Here is a 24,641-nt window from a genome sequence, read left to right as displayed (position 1 = left end):
CTTTTTTTTTTGCACAAATCATATAATCAAATAACCAAGTTTCTAAGTTTCAAAACAAATATATTTAGTTTTTTTCATCCTAAAAAAAAACAAAAGAAATAACTGGTCATATTTTAATTTCCAAGCATTTACCGTCAAACTCAGCCATTTATCCGATTTTTTTCCACACTAACTGACGACCCAGTGATACCACATGATACCATGTTTTACTATTGGATCACCAGCCTTGTTAGAAGTGGGAACCAGACGGTGGAAGCATAGCTCTGCTGCTAGGTGCTGATGTTGTAATGGAACAAACTTTCACTTCTTATCAATATACGTTCTTTGATTCAGGTTTTAAAACCTTTATGAGAAGGGAACTGCATTCAAAACAATTGTTAAACCTCAAGGATACACACAGTGTGTTTTGGTGAGTAGCACTGAATGTAAACAGAAACTTTGTTGACAAGAAAACTCCACATGGCACCTTTAATAAAATGAGAAAATCTTCCTGTTATGATAAAATATCCAAGACTTTGGTCTAGATGTTTCTTGACTTGTCATGTGTTCATATCACATGTAACATAATGTCTTGTATAATGTGTCGTATCTTTAATTAAACCTGAGTTTTACTGTAAAACGGTAATCTTCTACGTACTGACCTGTCTTATGTGCTGAACAGAAAGTGGATATTTTTATTATTCTTATTGGACAGTGTTGTTATGCTTAATTTGACATTTTTAAGAACATTTGTTTTGTTGAAGATGAAATTGAGACACTGACCGGCAGGAGGACAAACAGTCTATGAACTGTACCTGTAAGCGGGTCGGTGGTTTCAGGGGAAACTGATGTTGTGAAACTTCCTGAACTGGAGCTTTGACTCTGAGTTGTTGTTGGTGTTGGTGTGGAGGCTGATGGGACTGATGCTGAAAAGGATCAGAGAGTCCAGTTTGGGTTTGAAGTGGTTGGAGCAGTGATAAATGAAAACTCAATGAAACAATCAGACACTGAATCAATACTGATACACAGAAATCCTGATGATAAAAAAACGAAAAGAAACAATTGGTCAAATTTTAATTTCTGCTGCTGTAAGGTCATTTAGAAAGGGTTCTTTTTGAAGAAAAAAAGACAGAAAAGATGTTTCACATTATCCATTTTGGTGGGATTTTAAATGACAATAAATCTGTTTTTCATTATCAGTTTGTGTACTGAACTGAAGGTACTGTATGTGGATTATGAAGAAACATTTCAATAAAACAAACTCACCATCTGTGACAATGACGAAACGATCCATGTATGAATCTGGAGACGAAGCTCTGCCGTAACCACACCTGTACCATCCTGTATCTGACTTGGTCAAATGTTTGATGGTCATATGCAGTCCAAATACAGATCCTTTTACATATGTAATGCTGTATCTGCCACTCTGAGCTTGGTTGCCTTCTGTTTCGATGAGAATGTCTTCTTGTTTTTTACATTTGTTCTTACAGAAGAACTTCTGCTTTCCGTAGACGGTATTGCTGCATCCCCAAGTGAGTTCTTCTCCTTCAGTTTCTGTATGGAAGAAACCTGATTGCCCAGCCAACAGTGGTCCTGAAAAGATGAACAATCAAAGTTACCATCTGAACTTCTGCAGTCTAATCACAATATTTCTTGCTTCACATTGACACAGATCCACAGAGACACACTGGGAGCTGCCCAGTTCAGCCACAGTCCGTGACTAGTGGGGTAATCATTTGCTACATTAATATATTTAGAGTTCATACATCACAAATAAGTAAGTAAGTAAAGTTTATTTATTTAGCACCTTTCACAGATACAAAATCACAAAGTGCTTTACATTAATAAAAATAATACATCAAGTCAATATTAAAAGTAGCGATGACAAGCGCAGTGCTGTCAAGCTAAAATCACAACAAAACACACAAATGAGGACAGAGACACATAAACAAGTCAAAAGTTCCGAACACAGTCAATAAAAGGCCAATAAAAGCAATTAGTAAAGTGGAGCAGTTATTCTGACAGATTAAAGGGACTATTTGTAACTTTGTACGCGCATAAATGTAGCGGGTCGTCATACATGCGCGTTCGCATATGCGCGCTCGCGTGTGGCTGGAGCCTCGTCTCCGCTGCATGCTCTCCTTCACTCAGAATGCGCGCGCGTCCTCGCTGTCTCGCTCCACCTCTAGACGTGAACGCGCGCTCACTCCACACTGCAGTAGAGTTTAGCTCTGAGAATATCTAGTGAATGCACAGGGGATGTTTGTGCAGAAATAAATTCTGCAGTTCCTCCAGACCAACAGAGCTTTCCCGTGTCTTGTGAAGTGACGGAGCTACGTTACCTTCTCGTTACCGACCGGGTGCCGGTGTCTCCTCTGCTCTCTCCGGCTGCGGGTGGAGAGAGCAGAGGAGACATGCTGCAGAGCACCGCTGCAGAGCCCCGCTGCTTCAGCCTGCACTTAGGTTGGAAAAGCCAACACTAGGATCAGATCTAAATCATGTTCATGGAGAGACCTTCGTCTGGTCAGCTAACATTACTGCCAAGCAGCTGAAATATAGAGTGATATTGTGGTTTTAGCTGACTTGTGTCGCCTCACTGTTTTGAGTGATGCTCGTTCAGGTATATTTAGAGCGAGCAAGCGCGAGCCCGACGCTGACTTTCGTTGATTTCACGGCCACAGGTGTCGCTGTTAAGAAGCATTTCTGAAAGTTACAAATAGTCCCTTTAACAAAAGCCTGTCTGAATAAAAACGTTTTCATCTGCTTCATAAAAATGTCACAGGAGTCTAGAGATCGCAGCGATAGGGGGACCGCATTCCATAAATTGGGTGCGACAGCTTGAAAGGCACGGTCACCTCTGGTTTTATAGTGGGTTTGGGGGACTGCCAGTAGTTTTTGGTCAGAAGACCTAAGAGCCCGATTTGGTGTGTAAGGGAGGAGGAGGTCAGTAATATACTGGGGTGTTTGACCATGCAAGGCTCTAAAGGTTAGCACCAGTATTTTAAAATGGATGCAACATTTAATGGGAAGCCAGTGCAAAGAGGATGAAATAGGGGTGATATGTGATCTCTTGTTATTTCTAGTTAAAAGCCGAGCAGCTGCATTTTGGACTAAATAAAAATAATACTAACTAGAATGGCACTCGGAGAGCACAGACCTCCGCCAAGGTGCCTGACTTTAAAAACAGATCACAGCTCACAGCTGGAGGTACCGTGAGGTGGTCGGCTTATTATTAACACGGTGTGTTTCGTGTAACGTATCGGCGGATGCCTCTCTCATTCAGCAGCCTTGTTATGTCTGTATAACGTTACACTACGTTGTCTCTCATCCCATCATCTACCGCTTTTTTCTTTCTCACCACGGACGGACAGCAGCTCCAGCAACGTGTCATCAACGCATCATCAACTCGTCATCAGTTACACTCCGCATGTGTTATACTCTGTGGTCTTAATGCTCAGGCTGATCGGAATCCTTATAAAAATTCCTGAATCCGGATCATGATCCGGATCGCCACCAAAATCTAATGGATTTTTCATTGTGCCACACCCCACCCCTTCAAATTCATCGCAAACTTTTGGAGTAATCCTGCTAACAGACAGACAGACAAACCAATGCCGGTGAAAACAAACCCTCCTTCAAGGCCTTTGTTAATAATTGAAATTGAAATTGAAATAACTCACATTCTTCCCACAATTTCATTTGATTTCATTCTTTCCTCACTAAATATGATGAACACACTAAATATAGCAGGTTAAAAGACTTTCAGTAGAAACTCACCATCTGAAACTCTGACCTCAAAGTCAGTGTATGACTCTGGAACCAAAGTTTTGCCCAAACCACACCTGTACCGTCCTGCGTCAGACTTGGTCAGATGTGTGATGGTCACAGTCAGAAATCCTCCTCCTGAAGATCTGTTTCTGTATTCAGTGCTGAATCTGCCACTCTGAGCTCTGACATCATCTGTTTTAATAAGAATATCTTCTGCTTTACATTCGTTCTTACAGAAGAACTTTCTGCCTCCATATGAAGAGAAGTAGCAATCAATTGAACCAGTTCCTCCTTCAGCTCCTGTGAAAATGTTGACTTTTGCGCTGACGAGCCGAGTGTTTCCACCACACAGTGCTGTTGAAAATAAGAACAGAGAACACTGATGGTCAGTTCTTTCTGTTATGAGGACTTTCTTATTTGTTTGGTTGTTTTGCCTGACCTGACTCTCGGACGCCCCTGCTCACTTCAGCAGGCCATGTTCTCTCCTCTATAAGGCCTAGGCCACACCGTCTATCTTTACCTGTGTGTGACGGCTCATGGTACAGACTCCGTCCTTTCCACACTTACCATTCATTGTCTATGTAAGCAGCCGTGCAATGCGTTCTGGCAGCGTGGCGAGAGACGAAGCGTCACTTTGGCCGCTCCTCATTAGCATAAAGTTGAGGTCTAGTTTACTTTATGCTAATCAGGGGCGTAAAGTGCGACTCGCTGTCTCTGGAAACTCCCTAGAAACTTTTAAACTAACTGTTGTCGACCTAAAACACAGACAGATTTAGCAACTGCATGGCTTATTTCTAAAATGTTTTCAGAAACACATTTTGGTGAACTATTTTTGTGATATAAGAGAAGAAAGAGCCGCCATGTTGGTTCTGGTTTTAAAGCTGGGAGCTGAAGCCCACGAGGGAAAATGTTCGTCCAATCAGGTGCCGAGTGCCTTGTGTCTAGTGGCAGCCCATCAAGCGTCTAATGCTGGGAAGCGAGGTGATCCCTCGTGATAAAAAAATGCCCCTGTGGACACGTACCATCACTGAACTGCTGCTGCTCGCACGCGTGTGGCGTCCACACAGACAGCGTTGCTTGAGTTTGTCTTTGATAATGGTACAATATTTATTTTAGACAGAAAGAGGTTAAGAATTTGAAACAGAGTTAAAGTGTTAAAGGGTTAAAAATAAATATATCTTTTTCATGTGTCTGACATATTCTACAGATTAAGGCCCTGTTCAGACCTGGTATTAACATGCATCCTCAGTGATCGCATCACAAGTGGACAGCTTTAAGTACAGGTGTGAACGCACACGAGACGCATTGAGGACGCACTGAGATCGGATCTTTCAGACCACATTCAGAGGTAGTCTGGGACACATATGACCACATTCTTTTAGCAGTGTGTATGCGAATGCGTCCTGGCCGCATTAAGGACCGCCTACTCATCTGATGTCCAGCTGGGATCCGCGGGAAAAATTGGCATGGCCATTTTTAACGGGGTCCCTTGACCTCTGACCTCAAGATATGTGAATGAAAATGGGTTCTATGGGTACCCACGAGTCTCCCCTTTACATACATGCCCACTTTATGATAATCACATGCAGTTTTGGGGCAAGTCATAGTCAAGTCAGCACACTGACACACTGACAGCTGTTGTTGCCTGCTGGGCTGCAGTTTGCCATATTATGATTTGAGCATATTTTTCATGCTAAATGCAGTACCTGTAAGGGTTTCTGGACAATATTTGTCATTTGTTTTGTGTTGTTAATTTATTTCCAGTAATACATATATGCATACATTTTCATACAACAGCATATTTGCCCACTCCCATGTTGATAAGAGTATTAAATACGTGACAAATCTCCCTTTAAGGTACATTTTGAACAGATAAAAAACGAGTGACTAATTTGTAATTATTTGTGATTAACTATGGACAATCATGCGATTAATCACAATTACACATTTTAATCGTTTAAAAGCCCTAAACAGGACATCTGAATAAAGAAACAGTAACTGAAAAACATTGAACATTTGGACCAGGGGTCCCCAACCTTTTTTCCTCAGAGAGCTAATTTAATAAAATGAAAGAGGCTGTGAGCTGCTCATAGCACCAGGTTGAACATCGCCAATAGCAGAGATAATTCCTGTCTTACTTTTATTGTCCTTTAACATCCTTTAACATTTTCAGATCAGTCCTCACCTGAGAAGAAGCAGAAGGACAGAACATGGTGGATATTCATTCTGAATTTGATCTTGATGGAGAAAAATCACTAATTTGCAGGAGAACTGCCTCCGTCACTTCACTCCTTCCACTATCTGTCTATCTGTCAGTCAGGAAGCTGCTAATTTAACATTTCCTTCCTCTATCTCTCTTTCTGTTTGCTGCTTTAGCTGCAACCACAATATGATGAGGATCATGATGATGATGATGATGATGAAGTTGAAGGGGGCTGCAAGTGTTATATGAATTTGTGTAGATCATTGGTTTTGTGATAAAGCGGCTCTGAAGCTCATTTGACACAGTAACTACAATAAAATGCTGTAACACATCTGACTGAAAATACTGTTAAATCATGAATTAAAAAAAAATGAAGGAAGCAAAGAGAAATTTCAGTGAACAACCTTGTCCAGTTAAATTAATGGTCCGCCATATTAAGGGCCATTCCAAACCAATCACTGGGGAGTGGAAGTGAGTTATTAAACCCTCCAACAGCGAGCCTGCACCGATGCCGACTAACCAGCTGCCTTTACTGACGACATGCAACGCCGTTTTGTGTTCGTCATGGAACACGATCCAATGTCATTTCCGTGTGACTACCGGTACAAACATTTACTTGTAATCTACTCAAACTGATAGACATTTAATTTATTCTACTTTATCATCATACAGACGTCAACAACATAAAGTAAATAGATTATATTTAGGATCAAATATACCCTTGTCTAGACTAGAAAACGGTAGATATGTACGTTAGATTGTAAATTGTTGTATATATATATATAACACACAACATATATTTATTATTTTTACCCCTATCAGGAGCTATAACCCCATAATTTATTATATCTTCAGCTGTGCAATACTGACAGTGCAATAATTTGGAGCAATAATTCGGCTATGCAATAATCTGGTTTACTCCGGCACTAACACTGGTTTTATTTATTCAATGCATTTAAACTAATATTCTTATTTTACACTATTGTTGCATTCTTATAAATGCATTGATTTATATTATTTGCAAAGATCCTATTTTTCAGCATTATTATTTGCACTGTTGTTATATATATTTCTTATTTATATTTTCTTATGATTTCTCTATTTTTATATATTTATATTTATATTTATATTATAGAACGGGAGCAAAACGTACTCAATATCCCCCCCCCCCCATTACAAGGCTGCCAAATGAGGTAGGCATCCGCTGTTACGTTACACCGAAACACACCGTGTTAATGATAAGCCGACCACCTCACGGTACCACCGGCTGTCCTCACATCTGTTTTTAAAGCATGTTTACACAGCTTCTATTTGTAACGTTACCTTTTTTAACTTTGTATCTTTCAAAATAAACCTGCTAAAAGATCCATCTGTCGCCTGTTCTCTCTGTTATAAAGTTATAAAGTAACAAACCCAGACCTGGTTCATTACATTATCAAGCAAACTAAATGAAATATAAACTCATTTTATTATGTTTGGACAATCTCTTATATTATCCAACAGTTGCCACATGCCCAGCTGAAAAACTTTAATTAAGTTATTAGGTTTACTATATGAAGTAAATCTTTGCTGGGATGGTGGAGTGAGTGAAATATACATTTCAGTCTTCATATGTTTCTGATCCTTTTGTAAATGTACCCTATATTATCATATTAGATAACACAATGTAGTCTAATATATGATGTCATGGGTTCTGTAGATAGACAGAGGAAAAAAGGTTCATGTTGATGAATAGATACTCTAAATCTGTATGTTGTCTGTTTTTGCAAACATTACAGCTCCATACATACAACATAGTTCAACATTTTATAACGCTAAAAATGCTGTGTGTACTATATTTACACTGTATCCCAAAAACATGCGTCATTCTGTGACATTTTATGTTTTTGCTCAAATTGATGATGCCACTATCATCTCCTCTCTCTGTAAACACCCCAACAACTACTGGATGGATTGCCATTTTTGGAAGAAACATATTCAGGAAGATTTGGTTTTGTTTCTGTGTGTGACTGTGGTTGGTGTTTTATCATTGGCTGTTTTCCTGTTGCTTTAACCCAACAAGAGCGACCTTCTAAACTCATCTGCACTTTCAATTATTACTCATGATAATAGAGAAAAACATTTTGTCTGTTCCGCAGGTTTGAGCACCAGAGGAAACTCAGAATTCTATTTCTATGCCAGCAACCCACCTTTGATATAATTTGATAAATATTTTTTCAAGATTTATACCATCAAATGCTTTAGAGGCATCAATATAACATATAAAAGTTGTGGAATTATATTTATGTAAAATACAAATATCAGTGCCATGTTTACATTTAAAACAGTAGTGAGGATATATTGTTCCAGTTTATAGCTTATCAGAGTTCTTTCCAGCACTTTGGATAAAATGCTGGTTAAGGCTATAAACTTGTAGTTCTCCGAACTGTTTAGTTTACCAACCTTGTCTTAAATAACAGGCACTAGTATAACAGATTAAATAGAGTCAGGTAAAATACCATGGACTGGTAACCCAGTTAAACAAATAGCAAGCAGAGGATAGAGTTTTTTACTCAAAAGTTTTAAATGTTGAGCAGTTATGTTGTCCATACCGTATGCCTTATCTCCCAGCTTCATGACTGCATCGTGGACGTCCTGTGGGGTGACAGTCCCATCCTTATTATTATCTATGTTGCCCACTATTAACAAATTGCTTTCAACACAGTTGAACAGATCATAGTAATGTTTCTGCCACAGCTGAGAAATTTCATCTGAGCCACTTGATGTTGGAGATGTTTTGCAGTTGTTTATAACTCTGACTTCTTTCCAGAAATCATTAAAACTTCATTAGGCAACAATTTTTTTGCATCATTGGGCAAAAATTCCACAACAACCTTTCAGCATATTGTAATTCAAGTGTTCTGAGAGAAAACTAGACTTCTGTACCTCCTCATGGCTCTGTTTTCAGGCTTTAAAAAAATCTAGCCTGTGACGGAGACTTTGACCAATCACAGGTCATTTCAGAGAGAGAGCGTTCCTATTGGCTGTGCTCCGGCTGGTGGGCGGTGCTTGGTATTTCCTCAACTGATCTCAACATGGCTGCCGGGTCATAAACTTTCTCATTTTACAGCTAAACAGTACACCACAAGATGTTTCTGAAAACATTTGAGGAGAGAAATAGACATTACAGTAACAGAATAATGATTCATATTTGATCAGCGCTGCCTAGTTTGACCGTTTGATCGGAGTTCGAGAGTGATTGACAGCTGCTCAGAGACGGCAAACTCCAGATCAGCTCTGACTGGTTGTTTTCCTCCGGTCTGTGAAATCTTGCAGATGCCATTAGGAGCACCGGAGGACACCGGAGGACACCGGAGGACACAGAGTCACATGACCTATTTCAGATTACCTGTCTCATACTGTCAGGTTTTAGTGACCGTTTTATAAAAATACGAATTTTCAATCATATTTGCTCCATTTCTACCCACTACAGCTTTAATATATAGCTAAGTTGACAACTTCTGTCTCCACAGTCATGCACAAAGCTCTTGAACTCACAAACAAGTGTGTTGGTTTTTGTTTCCTGCCTCCTGTTCTCATGTGTCGACTCCAAAACATTTATTTCAAGGGCTCTAACTGTATTTTAGTGCTTTCTTTCTCTGTCAAATATCTGTTTTGTTTGTCTTCCTCAGATTGCCCTCTATGAGAACTGTCGTCCAGTCTCCACATGTGAAGACTCCATCTACCATAGCCTCGATCCAGCCAGCATGGATCAGGACCAAACCTACTGTACACTCACACCCACACAACACACATGACCTGGATTCTGTTACTGTGCCTCAAGGGTCCAGTTTATACTCCGTGTTCTGCATTTAGGGAAAAATAATATACTGCAAAAAAAACAAAAAACACACAAGCTGTTGTTTTCTCTGTTTGCAGTGCATTTCTTTATGCCTTGTGTGTATTGTCATATGAGAGAATATGTTTCACGTTTTGCTGGTGTGTTACTACTTTGCAGTGTTGGATGATGAATTCTTCATTTGCTTGTGTTGAGTGTCTTTTTACTTTTTAATTTTATTCATTTATTTCGTAAAACAAAAACAAAATAAAAATAACAAATAAAATGAACAGTAAAGTTGAGCCGAGTACTCGGAGAACGATCGAAAGACGGCAAAAAAGGATATAAAACGTCCGAAAAACTTTCTGAAAATTCCTGTGCAATATTATCCAACTGTATTGTATCCATTTGTGGGCTCATGGAAAAAAACAAGACTCAATAAAATGTATAATATTGAACTGTGTGTGTAGTCATGCTGAAGACCATACCGGTTTATCACAAAAATATGACAATGAATTCACTTGCAATGAGTTTTAATGACAGTGTAAAGTCATACATAAGTGTTCAGGTAACCTCAGACCCTGCAGTAGAAATACAGACTGATGGAGAGGGGAGGAGAGTAGAGCTGTCTGTGTTGAGCTTGGAGGAGGGACTCCATCATTTAAAGAAGTTAGAAGTTCCTGGTTGATCAGTGAAGAAGGAAGAGAGTTTAATCATCAGAGTCTCAACATGAAAGTCTGTCACACGTTGATCTGCTGCTTCTTCCTCTGTGAGTACATTCACTTTGTATTTCTGTCAGTCTCTCTCATCATTACGTTACTTTTCTTATTAGGTTTATCTGAAGTTAATACAAGGCTTCACTAGATTTACCTTCTTGAAAAACTGTGAACCTATGTTTTGAAATATTTCATTACAAGTACTTTTTACTTCCTCAAAATAAACTGTACATCAGGAAGGAAAATCAGCTTACTTACTAAACTAAGATACAGCTAGACAAGTTTCATTCTGTGTTTTTAGAGTTGCAGCTAATAATTTTTTCATGATCGATTAATTTAAAGATTATTTTCTTGATTCAATCATTAACTGTTTTTGTCAATAAATGTCAGAAAACAGCATTAAATGGGTGTTAAGATTTCCCACAGCCCAATATAATCTCTTTCCATAGATTGTTTATTCTAACACAAGAAAAAATATTCAGTTTAGTATCAGATATGACAAAGAAAAGCGTTGAATTCTGACTTTTTAGAAGTGGGAACCAGCAAATATTTGGCATTTTTGCTTAAAGAATCACTAAAACGATTAATACATTATCATAATAGTTCAGGTTATTAATCGTTGCAGCTCGACTTGTTTTCAAAGGTAACAAAATACCATTTGGCCGCTTTATGTTGTATTTTTACAGTAAGAGAGTTCATGTGTTCTGTTGCTTCACCCTGACTGTTAGTGGAGTTTGTTGTAGCCTCCCAAAATATCGACTGTATGCAGTAGAAAGAAGACCTCACGTCCTACAGACAAATAATTTAGAAACAGTCAAAATAAAGCCAGCAGCATTTTGAAACAGTGGTGTGGAAATAACATGTTGTTGATGATGTGCTGGTTCTCTAAATCATTCTGTTTACCTCGTTGGAGCAGAAAACTGCACATGAAAAATCTGGATGAAATGATATTGATTTACATGACACTGAATTATTTTTCATAAAGTACAACCAACTGATTACTGTTTTTAAATGTAACAGATCAAGACTGACTGAATGTCGATAAGTTCAGTCAATTCTTTGTTCTGATAAATGGGAACAAAAGATAATGTTGAAAGTCTCACTGAGCTGTTGTGGGTTGTGGTCTGGACTCTTAAGTGCAACATGCCCTTTTTGGTTGGTGGTCAAATACTGTTAGTTGTGTTTTACAGTTGTTTCATTATTGTGCTGCAAACAGTTCTCCTTTCTCTCTTTTCATGCAACAGTGAGCTATAAAAAAGGGTGAGAGAGAAAAGAGGAAAAAAGGACCAGAAACCATAACAGATTAAACGATCTGGAGGGAATCAGTTACTTTTTACAATTTACATTTCATTGATTGAAACCTTTATTTATACAGGGAAACTCTGCAGAGAGAATAAAAGATAATCAGAATCCGGTTTATTGCCATGTAGGTTTTCACATACATGGAATTTGCCTTGGTTTTTTGGTGCATAACATAAACATAGTAAGAGAAAAGAAAAATAAACAAGTACTGCTAGCTAAGAATCTTAAATATAAAATAGAAATTTACAATACAAATTTGTTAAATAATGTTTTTAAATCAAAACAGCTGTACAGTGTTTAAAACGAAGAGGATGGAATGTGCAAATGTTCACAGTATAAGGAAAATAATATATAAAAAGGAGTTGAGTTGATGTAACACGTCAAGGACATGGAGACTTTAGATTAATGTAACGTGTAACCCCCCTAACCCCTAACCCTGCCTTATCCTAACCAAGTCAATCTATTCCTAAACCTTACTAAGAAGTTTTATTTTGAATAGACCGAAGCAGAAATTGACACATGCGTCACGTGTTGCTGGACATTCGTAGGATAACGCACGAAAAACATGTTTTTGAAAGTTTGGCTGAGCGTCACGAAAACAAATGGAAATTAGTGTCTATGTACACGAATTAAATAGATTAAATTTCGTGACTATTTCACAAACTGCCGTGAGACTGTGTTGTGTGATCAGACTGCAGCATCTTACAGGAAGTACATACAGTAACTAATGATTGTTCATCTTTTCAGCTCTGCAGGATGGAAACAACGGTCTCGTCAATGCCCAATCCACTGTCTATACAGGAACTGAAGGAGGAGATGTCACAATTGAGTGCTCCTCTTCTTCGTCTGGAAGCAGGAAGATCTTCTGCAAGGAACAATGTGAACAGGAAGACATTCTCATTGAAACAACTAATGTCAGAGCTCGGAGAGGCAGATACAGCATTGAATGGAAGCGGACACAAGGAACACGTGTAGGAGATGTTTCTGTGACCATCACACAGCTGACCAAGTCTGACTCAGGACGGTACAGGTGTGGTGGGAGTATTTCAACATTCGAGCAGATTGAGATCATTGTTGTAGATGGTGAGTTTCTACAAAAAGTCATGAAAATGTTTTTTCTTGTATGAAGAAAAGTTTAACTGTTCACTGACAGCTGCAGATTTTTGTGATTTAAGAATTTTATATTTGGCAGAAGCTAATGAAAGCATATGATTTCAGATGTGTCGTACAATAGTTTCCATATCCGTTTTCCTGTAAACATCAGTGTGAAAGTTTTAACAGTTTGTGCTTCTGACGAGAACGTTTTTATTGATAGTGATGACAATTTACTAATAATTTTGCATGTGTTCACCTGCCATCACAAAATATTTATAACAATATATTTAAAATGTAAAAAATCTTACTATTACATGTGCAAAGAAGCTATCAACATGTGTAAATGACATTATTTTCAATCAAATATAATCAAATCACATTGTGCACATGAGATTATGATCAAATATTTAATGGACGAATCCAAATAAGTCAGAGACTGGTTGAACTGGGCAGCTCCCAGTGTGACTGTGGATCAGATTTGAAACAGGAATCATTGTGATTTCTTACAGGAACTACAGATAATAACTATTAATTGTTCATCTTTTCAACAGCTTTTCTGGATAAAGATACCTCTGAAGAAAAAACCCTCTATAAGAGAACTGGAGGAAATATCATAGTTGCATGCTACTTTACTCGCTCTAGAAGCAGGGCGTACTTCTGTAAGGAAGACTGTAAAGAAAAAGACATTCTTGTTGAAACATTTGGTTCCACGGGTCAGACAGGCAGATACAGCATCAGATATGCTGAAGGAATTCGATCAGGAGGATTTGTGTATGTGAGCATCACACAGCTGACCAAGTCTGACTCAGGACGCTACAGGTGTGGTCTGTACACATCTTTCTTTCTAGATTCCTACCTGGAGTTTCAGATCATTGTCACAGATGGTGAGTTCCCACGTAAAATGTAATGAGAATAAAAACGTTTGTTCATGTCTCTGGAGGTCTGAAAAACATTTTCACCGACAGCTGCTATGTTTTAAATTCCCATCAGTGTGAACACTGATAAATGCTCATTTAAAACCAACAGATCAACTGACTCACAGACATACAGGAGTATCTCATTTCCCTCATCAGGACTTATTTTTTTTGCATATTTTTGTTGTCCACAGCTCCGACCACTTCTAAACCAAACTTGATTCCACTGGCGTTTTCATCGTCAGTCCCATCAGCCTCCACAGCAACAAGCTCCAGTTCAGAAAGCTTCACAACTCCACGCGGTAAGGCAAAACCATCTGCAGGTACATCCACACACTATAGGTCATATTTGAGTCTATAACCAAATGCAATTACATGTTATTGTCCTCTAAGCTTTCCAGACAGAGAAAACAACTTAGAAATGTAAGCTACTGCATCAGAAGCTGCCTTAATGGATTGGACTTTGGCTCTATAGCGTTGACATTATTATGGTGGACCGGAGGGGACAATGGCTGTACCAAAATCATTTGATTCAGGGAGGATCGTGGACTAACATGACAAAGTGTTTCCTTCAGCCTGGTACAATAGTTTTTTGCAGTCCCCGGTTGGAGGCATAGTGTCCAGAATCAGCTAAGAAATTATATTTAAAAATGAATGTATTTTCTATATGCAGACACCATGAAGTATATTTCCGTTTTTCTCATTCGCTTTGACTCAATTTTCGAATGTGAATTGTTCTTTTTTTTCCAAGACAATAAGCTCAAATCTCTGATTAATTAGTTTGTTGTTCACAACAGATTAGAAGTTCTCATTCATTCAAGCAAATTGCACATGTTTTGGCACTTGTGCACAAGAGTCAGTACAACAACCACTTGCACGTCTTGCTGATCAAAGCTGATGCATTGACTGTGTCGTCCTCTTCACAACTTATAAACATTCTTTCATCGTTTGAGCCATCACATGCAAAATGATCCATTCAATTATCAAAATCTATCAGACATGCATGTTTATTGTGAGGAGGTACAATTTTTTAACTGAACTACGGAAGTTAGATGAGAAGGTAGATATCACTAATCACAAACATGAAGCCACAGCCAGCTGCTGGATAGCCTAGCTTACTCATCGGTTTTAGGACGGATTTATCAATGGGGATATAACATGTTAATTAGTGAGCTTTGGAGGTGCTGGTATGTGGATTGTGTTACCTTTAGACAGAACCAGGCTAGCTGTTTCCCCCTGCTTCCAGTCTTTATGCTAAGCTAAGCTAACTGGCTGCAGCTTCATATTGACCGTACAAACATCGGAGTGGTATCGATCTTCTTCTCATCTAACTCTCAGATAGAAAGTGAATAAGCATATTTTTCAAAATGTTGAACTATTCCTTTAAAGTTTGTCAGGTTCACCCACGGTTCAGTCTTTTTCACCAGTAACGGCGTGTCCACAGCGCCGGTGTGAGCGGCGCCAGTTTAGAGCAACCACACAGCTGCACAGCTGCATGTCAGCTGCGTCTCTTCTAAAGATTCGAGATCTCGCCTATTTTTATTGTGAGCCGCGTGGTTCACAGCAACAACAGACAGTGAAAGTAATCGTTTGACAGTATATTGACATCATACCAGCTCCATTACTATAGTTTTGATGTCTAGACGTTAGTAGAATATGTCACAGACAGTGGAAGTGATCTATTGACTGTATATTGACATTGTATCAGCAACATTACAACACTTTCAATGTCTGTATCCGTAGAATATGTCACGGACATTAAAAAAAGTAAAGATTTATTTTTAAATCAACATTTCCTTCTTTCATTTCAAAATAAAAGCACTCAAGCTTTTTTTCTGTGGACAGAATTCCTTCATTTTTTAACACAAGGCTTTTATTCTGAAATATATGCAGGACGGTGTTGTAGAACATGCAGTGACTTGCACGGCTCCATGAATGAATAAAGTGTGGTGTTTTAATTGTGGATTATTACTATTATTTACAAATTACCAAACGTTTCTTAATCAGAAATTAGTCTTTTCCCTAGATATGGTATAATGCTACTGTTGAAGAAATGCACTACCTAATAGTTGTATTTGTTTTATTTTATATGTGATATTGTCGATCTTTGTGTACGTTGGAAAAGAACTCAGTCTAGTGAGATATTGTAAAAAGAGCCCAGCTTTTATTGTATTTTCTTTAAGGAGTGTAGTTTTCTTCAACAAAAGATTCTTCAACAGTACTTAAATATATTAATGTTTTGACATTTGACATTTGACATCACTACAGGTCTCACATGTTAAGTCATCATCCACAAGGAAGCGTCCGTAAAACAAACTTCTCTTCTATTCAAACTCACACAGGTGTGCTGACATATGTGGTCCCGATTGTTGTCATCATTGTCATCATTGTCATCATCTCAGGGCTGGCGCTGATGGTAATCTGTATTCGGAGGAAAACCAAACCTGATGGTGAGGCAACAGGAAAAACTGAAACAGTTACACAAACAGCTACTTCCCATTTCTCACATCAACGTTTCAATTGTTAATGTGTTAAAAAAAACTTACAAAATTCACAAACAACTAAATGCTAATACATGAGGAAGGTGGGGAGGTGGAAGGAGTTACATTTCAGGGGTGGGCAAATAGCAATCTGGAAATACATAACATAAGTTTCTGTAGTATCTCTTCTGATTAGCAGATGAAATGACTTTCGCAGTGACCTCCAGGCTATAATGTGTTAACAGTACCATTATAGAGACTTCAACAGCATTGTGTAGCCATGCTAGGAGTGTAGCTCTAGGGATGGCATTATCAGTTGGTCAGTCCACCACTTTGGTCAACAACTACTGGATGGATTGTCATTTTTGGAAGAAACATATTCAGGAAGATTTGGTTTTGTTTGTGTGCGTGACTGTGGTTGGTGTTTTAACATTGGCTGTTTTCCTGTTGCTTTAACCCAACAAGAGCGACCTTCTAAACTCATCTGCACTTTCAATTATTACTCATGATAATAGAGAAAAACATTTTGTCTGTTCCGCAGGTTTGCTTACCAGAGGAAACTCAGACGGCACAAACATGGAGGTGACTCCCTTTAACTCTTTCTTTACTCTCACTGTTGGCTAAGATGTACCAGTGCACATGATAATCATCAGAGATGTACCAAGCCTAAGGATCGGTATCAGGGCCGATCCAGGAGTATATTAAGGGTGCTTTCACATCAGGGACCCAGGCCTGGAGCCGAGTACACTTGACCCCAAAGTCCAGTTCGTTTGATTAATGTGAACGCTCACTGGGGCCGTATAGTGTGTGGTCGCAGCTCTCCGGGAAGAGAACGGACTAAACTCCTGGACACAGCTGGCTGGCTAGTTAGCTAGGTAGCTTGCAGTTCTCCGAACTGTTTGTTGAGCAGTTATGTTGTCCATACCGTATGCCTTATCTCCCAGCTTCATGACCGCATCGTGGACTTCCTGTGGGGTGACAGTCACATCCTCATTATTATCCATGTTGCCCACTATTAACAAATTGCTTTCAACACAGTTGAACAGATCATAGTAATGTTTCTGCCACAGCTGAGAAATTTCATCCAAGCCACTTGATGTTGGAGATGTTTTGCAGTTGTTTATAACTCTGACTTCTTTCCAGAAATCATTAAAGCTTCAGTAGGCAACAATTTTTTGGCATCATTGGGCAAACATTCCTTAATAACCTTTCAGCATATTGTAATTCAAGTGTTCTGAGAGAAAACTAGACTTCTGCACCTCCTCATGGCTCTGTTTTCAGGCTTTAGAACATCTAGCGTGACGGAGACTTTGACCAATCACAGGTCATTTCAGAGAGAGAGCGTTCCTATTGGCTGTGCTCCGGCTGGCGGGCGGTGCTTGGTATTTCCTCAGCAGATCTCAACATGGCTGCCGGGTCACAAACTTTCTCATTTTACAGCTAAACAGCACACTACAAGATGTTTCTGAAAACATTTGAGGAGAGAAATAGTCATTACAGTAACAGAATAATGATTCATATTTGATCAGCACTGCCTAGTTTGACCGTTTGATCAGAGTTTGCGAGTCATTGACAGCTGGCTCTCATAGACGGCAGCTGAGATATAGTGACCATTTTAATAAAAAATAACTTTTTTGAATCATATTTGCTCCAATCTCGCCTGCTGCTGCATTAATATATAGCAGCTTCTGTCTCAACCCTCATGCACAAAGCTCTTGCACTCACAAGCAAGTGTGTTGGTTTTTGTTTCCTGCCTCCTGTTCTCATGTGTCGACTCCAAAAAATGTATTTCAAGGGCTCTAACTGTATTTTAGTGCTTTCTTTCCCTGTCAAATATCTGTTTTGTTTGTCTTCCTCAGATTGCCCACTATGAGAACTGTCGTCCAGTCTCCACATGTGAAGACTCCATCTACCAGAGCCTCGATCCAGCCAGCATGGATCAGGACCAAACCTACTGTACACTCACACCCAAACAACACACATGACCTGGATTCTGTTAATGTGCCTCAAGGGTCCAGTTTGTACTCTGTGTTCTGCATTTAGGGAAAAATAATTAACAAAAAACACACAAGCTGTTGTTTTCTCTGTTTGCAGTGCATTTCTTTATGCCTTGTGTGTGTTGTCATATGAGAGAATATGTTTCACGTTTTGCTGGTGTGTTACTACTTTGCAGTGTTGGATGATGAATTCTTCATTTGCTTGTGTTGAGTGTCTTTTTAATATTTAATTTTATTCATTTATTTCGTAAAACAAAAACAAAATAAAAATAACAAATAAAATGAACAGTAAAGTTGAGCCGAGTACTCGGAGAACGATCGAAAGACGGCAAAAAAGGATATAAAACGTCCGAAAAACTTTCTGAAAATTCCTGTGCAATATTATCCAACTGTATTGTATCCATTTGTGGGCTCATGGAAAAAAACAAGACTCAATAAAATGTTTAATATTGAACTGTGTGTGTAGTCATGCTGAAGACCATACCGGTTTATCACAAAAATATGACAATGAATTCACTTGCAATGAGTTTTAATGACAGTGTAAAGTCATACATAAGTGTTCAGGTAACCTCAGACCCTGCAGTAGAAATACAGACTGATGGAGAGGGGAGGAGAGTAGAGCTGTCTGTGTTGAGCTTGGAGGAGGGACTCCATCATTTAAAGAAGTTAGAAGTTCCTGGTTGATCAGTGAAGAAGGAAGAGAGTTTAATCATCAGAGTCTCAACATGAAAGTCTGTCACACGTTGATCTGCTGCTTCTTCCTCTGTGAGTACATTCACTTTGTATTTCTGTCAGTCTCTCTCATCATTACGTTACTTTTCTTATTAGGTTTATCTGAAGTTAATACAAGGCTTCACTAGATTTACCTTCTTGAAAAACTGTGAACCTATGTTTTGAAATATTTCATTACAAGTACTTTTTACTTCCTCAAAATAAACTGTACATCAGGAAGGAAAATCAGCTGACTTACTAAACTAAGATACAGCTAGACAAGTTTCATTCTGTGTTTTTAGAGTTGCAGCTAATAATTTTTTCATGATCGATTAATTTAAAGATTATTTTCTTGATTCAATCATTAACTGTTTTTGTCAATAAATGTCAGAAAACAGCATTAAATGGGCGTTAAGATTTCCCATAGCCCAATATAATCTCTTTCCATAGATTGTTTTATTCTAGCACAAGAAAAAATATTCAGTTTAGTATCAGATATGACAAAGAAAAGCGTTGAATTCTGACTTTTTAGAAGTGGGAACCAGCAAATATTTGTCTTTTTTGCTTAAAGAATCAATAAAACGATTAATACATTATCATAATAGTTCAGGTTATTAATCGTTGCAGCTCGACTTGTTTTCAAAGGTAACAAAATACCATTTGGCCGCTTTATGTTGTATTTTTACAGTAAGAGAGTTCATGTGTTCTGTTGCTTCACCCTGACTGTTAGTGGAGTTTGTTGTAGCCTCCCAAAATATCGACTGTATGCAGTAAAAAAAAAGACCTCACGTCCTACAGACAAATAATTTAGAAACAGTCAAAATAAAGCCAGCAGCATTTTGAAACAGTGGTGTGGAAATAACATGTTGTTGATGATGTGCTGGTTCTCTAAATCATTCTGTTTACCTCGTTGGAGCAGAAAACTGCACATGAAAAATCTGGATGAAATGATATTGATTTACATGACACTGAATTATTTTTCATAAAGTACAACCAACTGATTACTGTTTTTAAATGTAACAGATCGAGACTGACTGAATGTCGATAAGTTCAGTCAATTCTTTGTTCTGATAAATGGGAACAAAAGATAATGTTGAAAGTCTCACTGAGCTGTTGTGGGTTGTGGTCTGGACTCTTAAGTGCAACATGCCCTTTTTGGTTGGTGGACAAATACTGTTAGTTGTGTTTTACAGTTGTTTCATTATTGTGCTGCAAACAGTTCTCCTTTCTCTCTTTTCATGCAACAGTGAGCTATAAAAAAGGGTGAGAGAGAAAAGAGGAAAAAAGGACCAGAAACCATAACAGATTAAACGATCTGGAGGGAATCAGTTACTTTTTACAATTTACATTTCATTGATTGAAACCTTTATTTATACAGGGAAACTCTGCAGAGAGAATAAAAGATAATCGAAATCCGGTTTATTGCCATGTAGGTTTTCACATACATGGAATTTGCCTTGGTTTTTTGGTGCATAACATAAACATAGTAAGAGAAAAGAAAAATAAACAAGTACTGCTAGCTAAGAATCTTAAATATAAAATAGAAATTTACAATACAAATTTGTTAAATAATGTTTTTAAATCAAAAGAGCTGTACAGTGTTTAAAACGAAGAGGATGGAATGTGCAAATGTTCACAGTATAAGGAAAATAATATATAAAAAGGAGTTGAGTTGATGTAACACGTCAAGGATATGGAGACTTTAGATTAATGTAACGTGTAACCCCCCTAACCCCTAACCCTGCCTTATCCTAACCAAGTCAATCTATTCCTAAACCTTACTAAGAAGTTTTATTTTGAAAAGACCGAAGCAGAAATTGACACGTGCGTCACGTGTTGCTGGACATTCGTAGGATAACGCATGAAAAATATGTTTTTGAAAGTTTGGCTGAGCGTCACGAAAACAAATGGAAATTAGTGTTTATGTACACGAATTAAATAGATTAAATTTCGTGACTATTTCACAAACTGCCGTGAGACTGTGTTGTGTGTTCAGACTGCAGCATCTTACAGGAAGTACAGACAGTAACTAATGATTGTTCATCTTTTCAGCTCTGCAGGATGGAAACAACGGTCTCTTCAATGCCCAATCCACTGTCTATACAGGAACTGAAGGAGGAGATGTCACAATTGAGTGCTCCTCTTCTTCGTCTGGAAGCAGGAAGATCTTCTGCAAGGAACAATGTGAACAGGAAGACATTCTCATTGAAACAACTAATGTCAGAGTTCGGAGAGGCAGATACAGCATTGAATGGAAGAAGAAACAAAGAACTGCTTCAGGAGATGTTTTTGTGACCATCACACAGCTGACCAAGTCTGACTCAGGATGGTACAGGTGTGGTCAGAGTATTTCAACATTCGAGCAGATTGAGATCATTGTTGTAGATGGTGAGTTTTCTACGAAAAGTCGTGAAAATGTTTTTTCTTGTATGAAGAAAAGTTTAACTGTTCACTGACAGCTACAGATTTTTGTGATTTAATAATTTTATATGTGGCAGAAGATGATGAAAGCACATGGTTTTGGATGTGTCGTACAATAGTTTCCATATCCGTTTTCCTGTAGACATCAGTGTGAAAGTTTTAACAGTTTGTGTTTCTGACGAGAACGTTTTTATTGATAGGTTTGGCAATTTACTAATAATTTTGCATGCGTTCACCTGCCATCACAAAATATTTATAACAATATATTTAAAATGTAAAACAATCTTACTATTACATGTGCAAAGAAGCTATCAACATGTAAATGCCATTCTTTTCAATCAAATATAATCAAATCAAATTGTGCAGATGATATTATGATAAAATATTTAATGGACGAATCCAAGTAAGTCACAGACTGGTTGAACTGGGCAGCTCCCAGTGTGACTGTAGATCAGATTTGAAACAGGAATCATTGTGATTTCTTACAGGAACTACAGATAATAACTATTAATTGTTCATCTTTTCAACAGCTTTTCTGGATAAAGATACCTCTGAAGAAAAAACCCTCTATAAGAGAACTGGAGGAAATATCATAGTTGAATGCTACTTTACTCTCTCTAGGTTCAGGAAGTACTTCTGTAAGGAAGACTGTAAAGAAAAAGACATTCTTGTTGAAACATCTGGTTACACGGGTCAGACAGACAGATACAGCATCAGATATGTAGAAGGAATTCCATCAGGAGGATTTGTGTATGTGGGCATCACACAGCTGACCAAGTCTGACTCAGGATGCTACAGGTGTGGTCTGTACACACCTTTCTTTCTAGATTCCTACCTGGAGTTTCAGATCATTGTCACAGATGGTGAGTTCCCACGTAAAATGTAATGAGAATAAAAACGTTTGTTTATGTCTCTGGAGGTCTGAAAAACATTTTCACCGACAGCTGCTATGTTTTAAATTCCCATCAGTGTGAACACTGATAAATGCTCATTTAAAACCAACGTATCAGCTGACTCACAGACATACAGGAGTATCTCATTTCTCTCAGCAGGACTTATTTTTTTGCATATTTTTGTTGTCCACAGCTCCGACCACTACTAAACCAAACTTGACTCTACCGGTGTTTTCATCATCAGCCTCCACAGCAACAAGCTCCAGTTCAGGAAACTCCACACTTTCAGCTTCCCCTAAAACCACCGAGCAGTCTGAGACAGGTATAGGTACATCCACACACTGTATTAGATAGATGGAGCTTCTATGTATTGTCTCTGTATGCTTGTGTATTAGGGCTGTGCGATATGGAGAAAATCAAATATTACTATATTTTTGACCAAATACCTCGATATCGATATTGCAACGATATTGCAGGGTTGACAATTGGTGCTGTTACAAAATATTTACACAATGAGATTTCTGATGAATAATCATCAGTAATGTGGATATAATGAGTGTGTATAATAAGTGAGTAAATGCAAATAATGTAACAGTCTGGTAAGTTCAGAATATCTTATCAATTTGCTGTAAAACCAGGAAAAGACAACACTTACACCATGTTACGATATCCAAAATCTAAGCCGATATACAGTATATATATTGCCCAGCCCTAATGTGTATGTGTTAATGTGCGAATGTACACATTAGCATGTTATTTTTGCGAGTACATGAGTTTATTAAAGTGTCTATATAATTGCAAGTTTTAGCTCCCTCAAACACAAAGGACATGATAGCTTCATCCAAATTCATTCCAAACCACACACATCTGTTATTCCAGATTTTATACAACCGACCAGTCATGAGCACTGTCTTTTCCTTTCAATTCTCCAGTCATGGCTGTGTGTAACATGTTAATTTAAGTTAATTAGAGATGTAAATGTCTTGGCCGATTCAGATTCTTTAATAGTCTGACCTGCCGATTCCAATTTCTTTTCTAAAAACTATATTTAACAGCAAGGCAACTTTTTTCACCACCGCCCAAAACCGTCCTGAAAAATAATTTCCACCGTCTTGAGGTCAGTGTAAGCTAGGGGTGGAAAAAATAAATGAATTCACCTATATATCGCGATTTTTTTACGATTTTGAAATCATTTTTTTAATGCCAGAATCGATATATTTGCTTCATTTGAGTCTATATGGAGGTAGAAGGAAGTTACCGCTATTATTGTTGTATTCTGAGTAACGTGACGTCATATCCGTTCTGTATCCGTCAACCAAAACAAACCGCAGCCGGCCGAAACGACTAAGCAGAAAAAGGCGGAGGATCCACGTGGATACGATTTGCACCCTCACATTTTAAATCCAAAGTTTTAAACACTACACATCCAGTAAAGTATGGAAACACTTTGGGCTTCACACATTGCAGGAAAAGCAGAGTTAGACATCAGGGCTAAAGCTGCTTGCTAACTTTAAACGTTATCGTATTGCGGTAACGTACGGTCAAGCCGGCCGTCACTAAGTACGGAAGTTACGTGACAGAAACGACTTAGTTAGCTTTAGGAAAAGTGATCGTGGTTTGGGTTAAAATAACTCCGGAAGTGCTGTAATTTAAGTACGTAATTTACGTGACAAATCAACTTTGACTTCTGGTTTCACCCGGGACACGAACACCGGTCTCCTCGGTGAAAGTCCTGTGTTTTCTTCTCCTGTGCGACTCGGCTGTTGTAAGTTAAGTAAACACCTGCCAGCCAATCAGAAATGTTTATTTTCCATAGACATGGTACAATGCTAGTAAAGTATGTCCATCAACTCAATGTACATTGATGTATTCATGTACACTCAGTACATGACAAAGTATCATGATGTTTATGTATGTATTTACATTTATGTGTATGTACTTGTATACAAAAATGTAATATTTGTATGTGTACTGTATGCAGGGGCTTCATATACCTGTGAGTCCAGTACACAATATTAATGTGATAGTCCACCAGGAAGTGTCGGTGTATAACAAAGTTGTTCTTCTCTTCAAGTTACTACAAAAGTGCTGGGGTTTTTGGGTCTGACTCTGGTCGTCATGATCGTATCATCACTGTCTGTGCTGATGTACTGCAGGAAGAGGACTTCTAAACCCAAAGGTGAGGCAACAGGAAACACAGACACAGGCAGGCAATCATACCACTGAAACTTCCTATTTCTCACAGAAAAGTTTGTTCTCTCTTTGCACGTAAAATTAACTTTTGAAGCAGACACACCATTCAAAGTTTATTTACTTAAACAAAATGCTATGATCTGTTAATGTGT

The 24,641-nt window shown here is 38.3% G+C and overlaps 2 protein-coding genes across 3 annotated transcripts; one reads left to right on the top strand and one right to left on the bottom strand.

Moving 5' to 3' along the window:
- Positions 1 to 345: 345 nt before the first annotated feature.
- On the bottom strand, positions 346 to 6,025 carry LOC119489197 (polymeric immunoglobulin receptor-like). Its single transcript, XM_037771361.1, has 5 exons — positions 5,933 to 6,025; positions 3,757 to 4,101; positions 1,246 to 1,572; positions 795 to 905; positions 346 to 359 (listed from the first exon to the last, which is right to left on the bottom strand). Exons 1-5 carry the CDS (start codon positions 5,970 to 5,972, stop codon positions 346 to 348), a joined length of 837 nt encoding a protein of 278 aa, XP_037627289.1. The 5' UTR covers positions 5,973 to 6,025.
- A 4,424-nt stretch (positions 6,026 to 10,449) lies between these two features.
- Positions 10,450 to 18,477, top strand: LOC119489272. Of its 2 annotated transcripts, none has more exons than XM_037771508.1 (7): positions 10,450 to 10,536; positions 12,533 to 12,868; positions 13,432 to 13,764; positions 13,989 to 14,096; positions 16,137 to 16,244; positions 16,816 to 16,856; positions 18,134 to 18,477. In XM_037771508.1, exons 1-7 carry the CDS (start codon positions 10,497 to 10,499, stop codon positions 18,257 to 18,259), a joined length of 1,092 nt encoding a protein of 363 aa, XP_037627436.1. In that variant the 5' UTR covers positions 10,450 to 10,496; the 3' UTR covers positions 18,260 to 18,477. The 2 variants fall into 2 exon arrangements, with proteins under 2 accessions (XP_037627436.1, XP_037627435.1); XM_037771507.1 differs by having other exon boundaries at positions 13,989 to 14,117.
- The last annotated feature ends 6,164 nt before the right edge of the window (positions 18,478 to 24,641 follow it).

This window comes from Sebastes umbrosus, chromosome 6 (genome assembly GCF_015220745.1).
Source record: "Sebastes umbrosus isolate fSebUmb1 chromosome 6, fSebUmb1.pri, whole genome shotgun sequence".
NCBI lineage: Eukaryota > Metazoa > Chordata > Actinopteri > Perciformes > Sebastidae > Sebastes > Sebastes umbrosus.
This window is presented reverse-complemented; position numbering and strand designations above follow the sequence as displayed.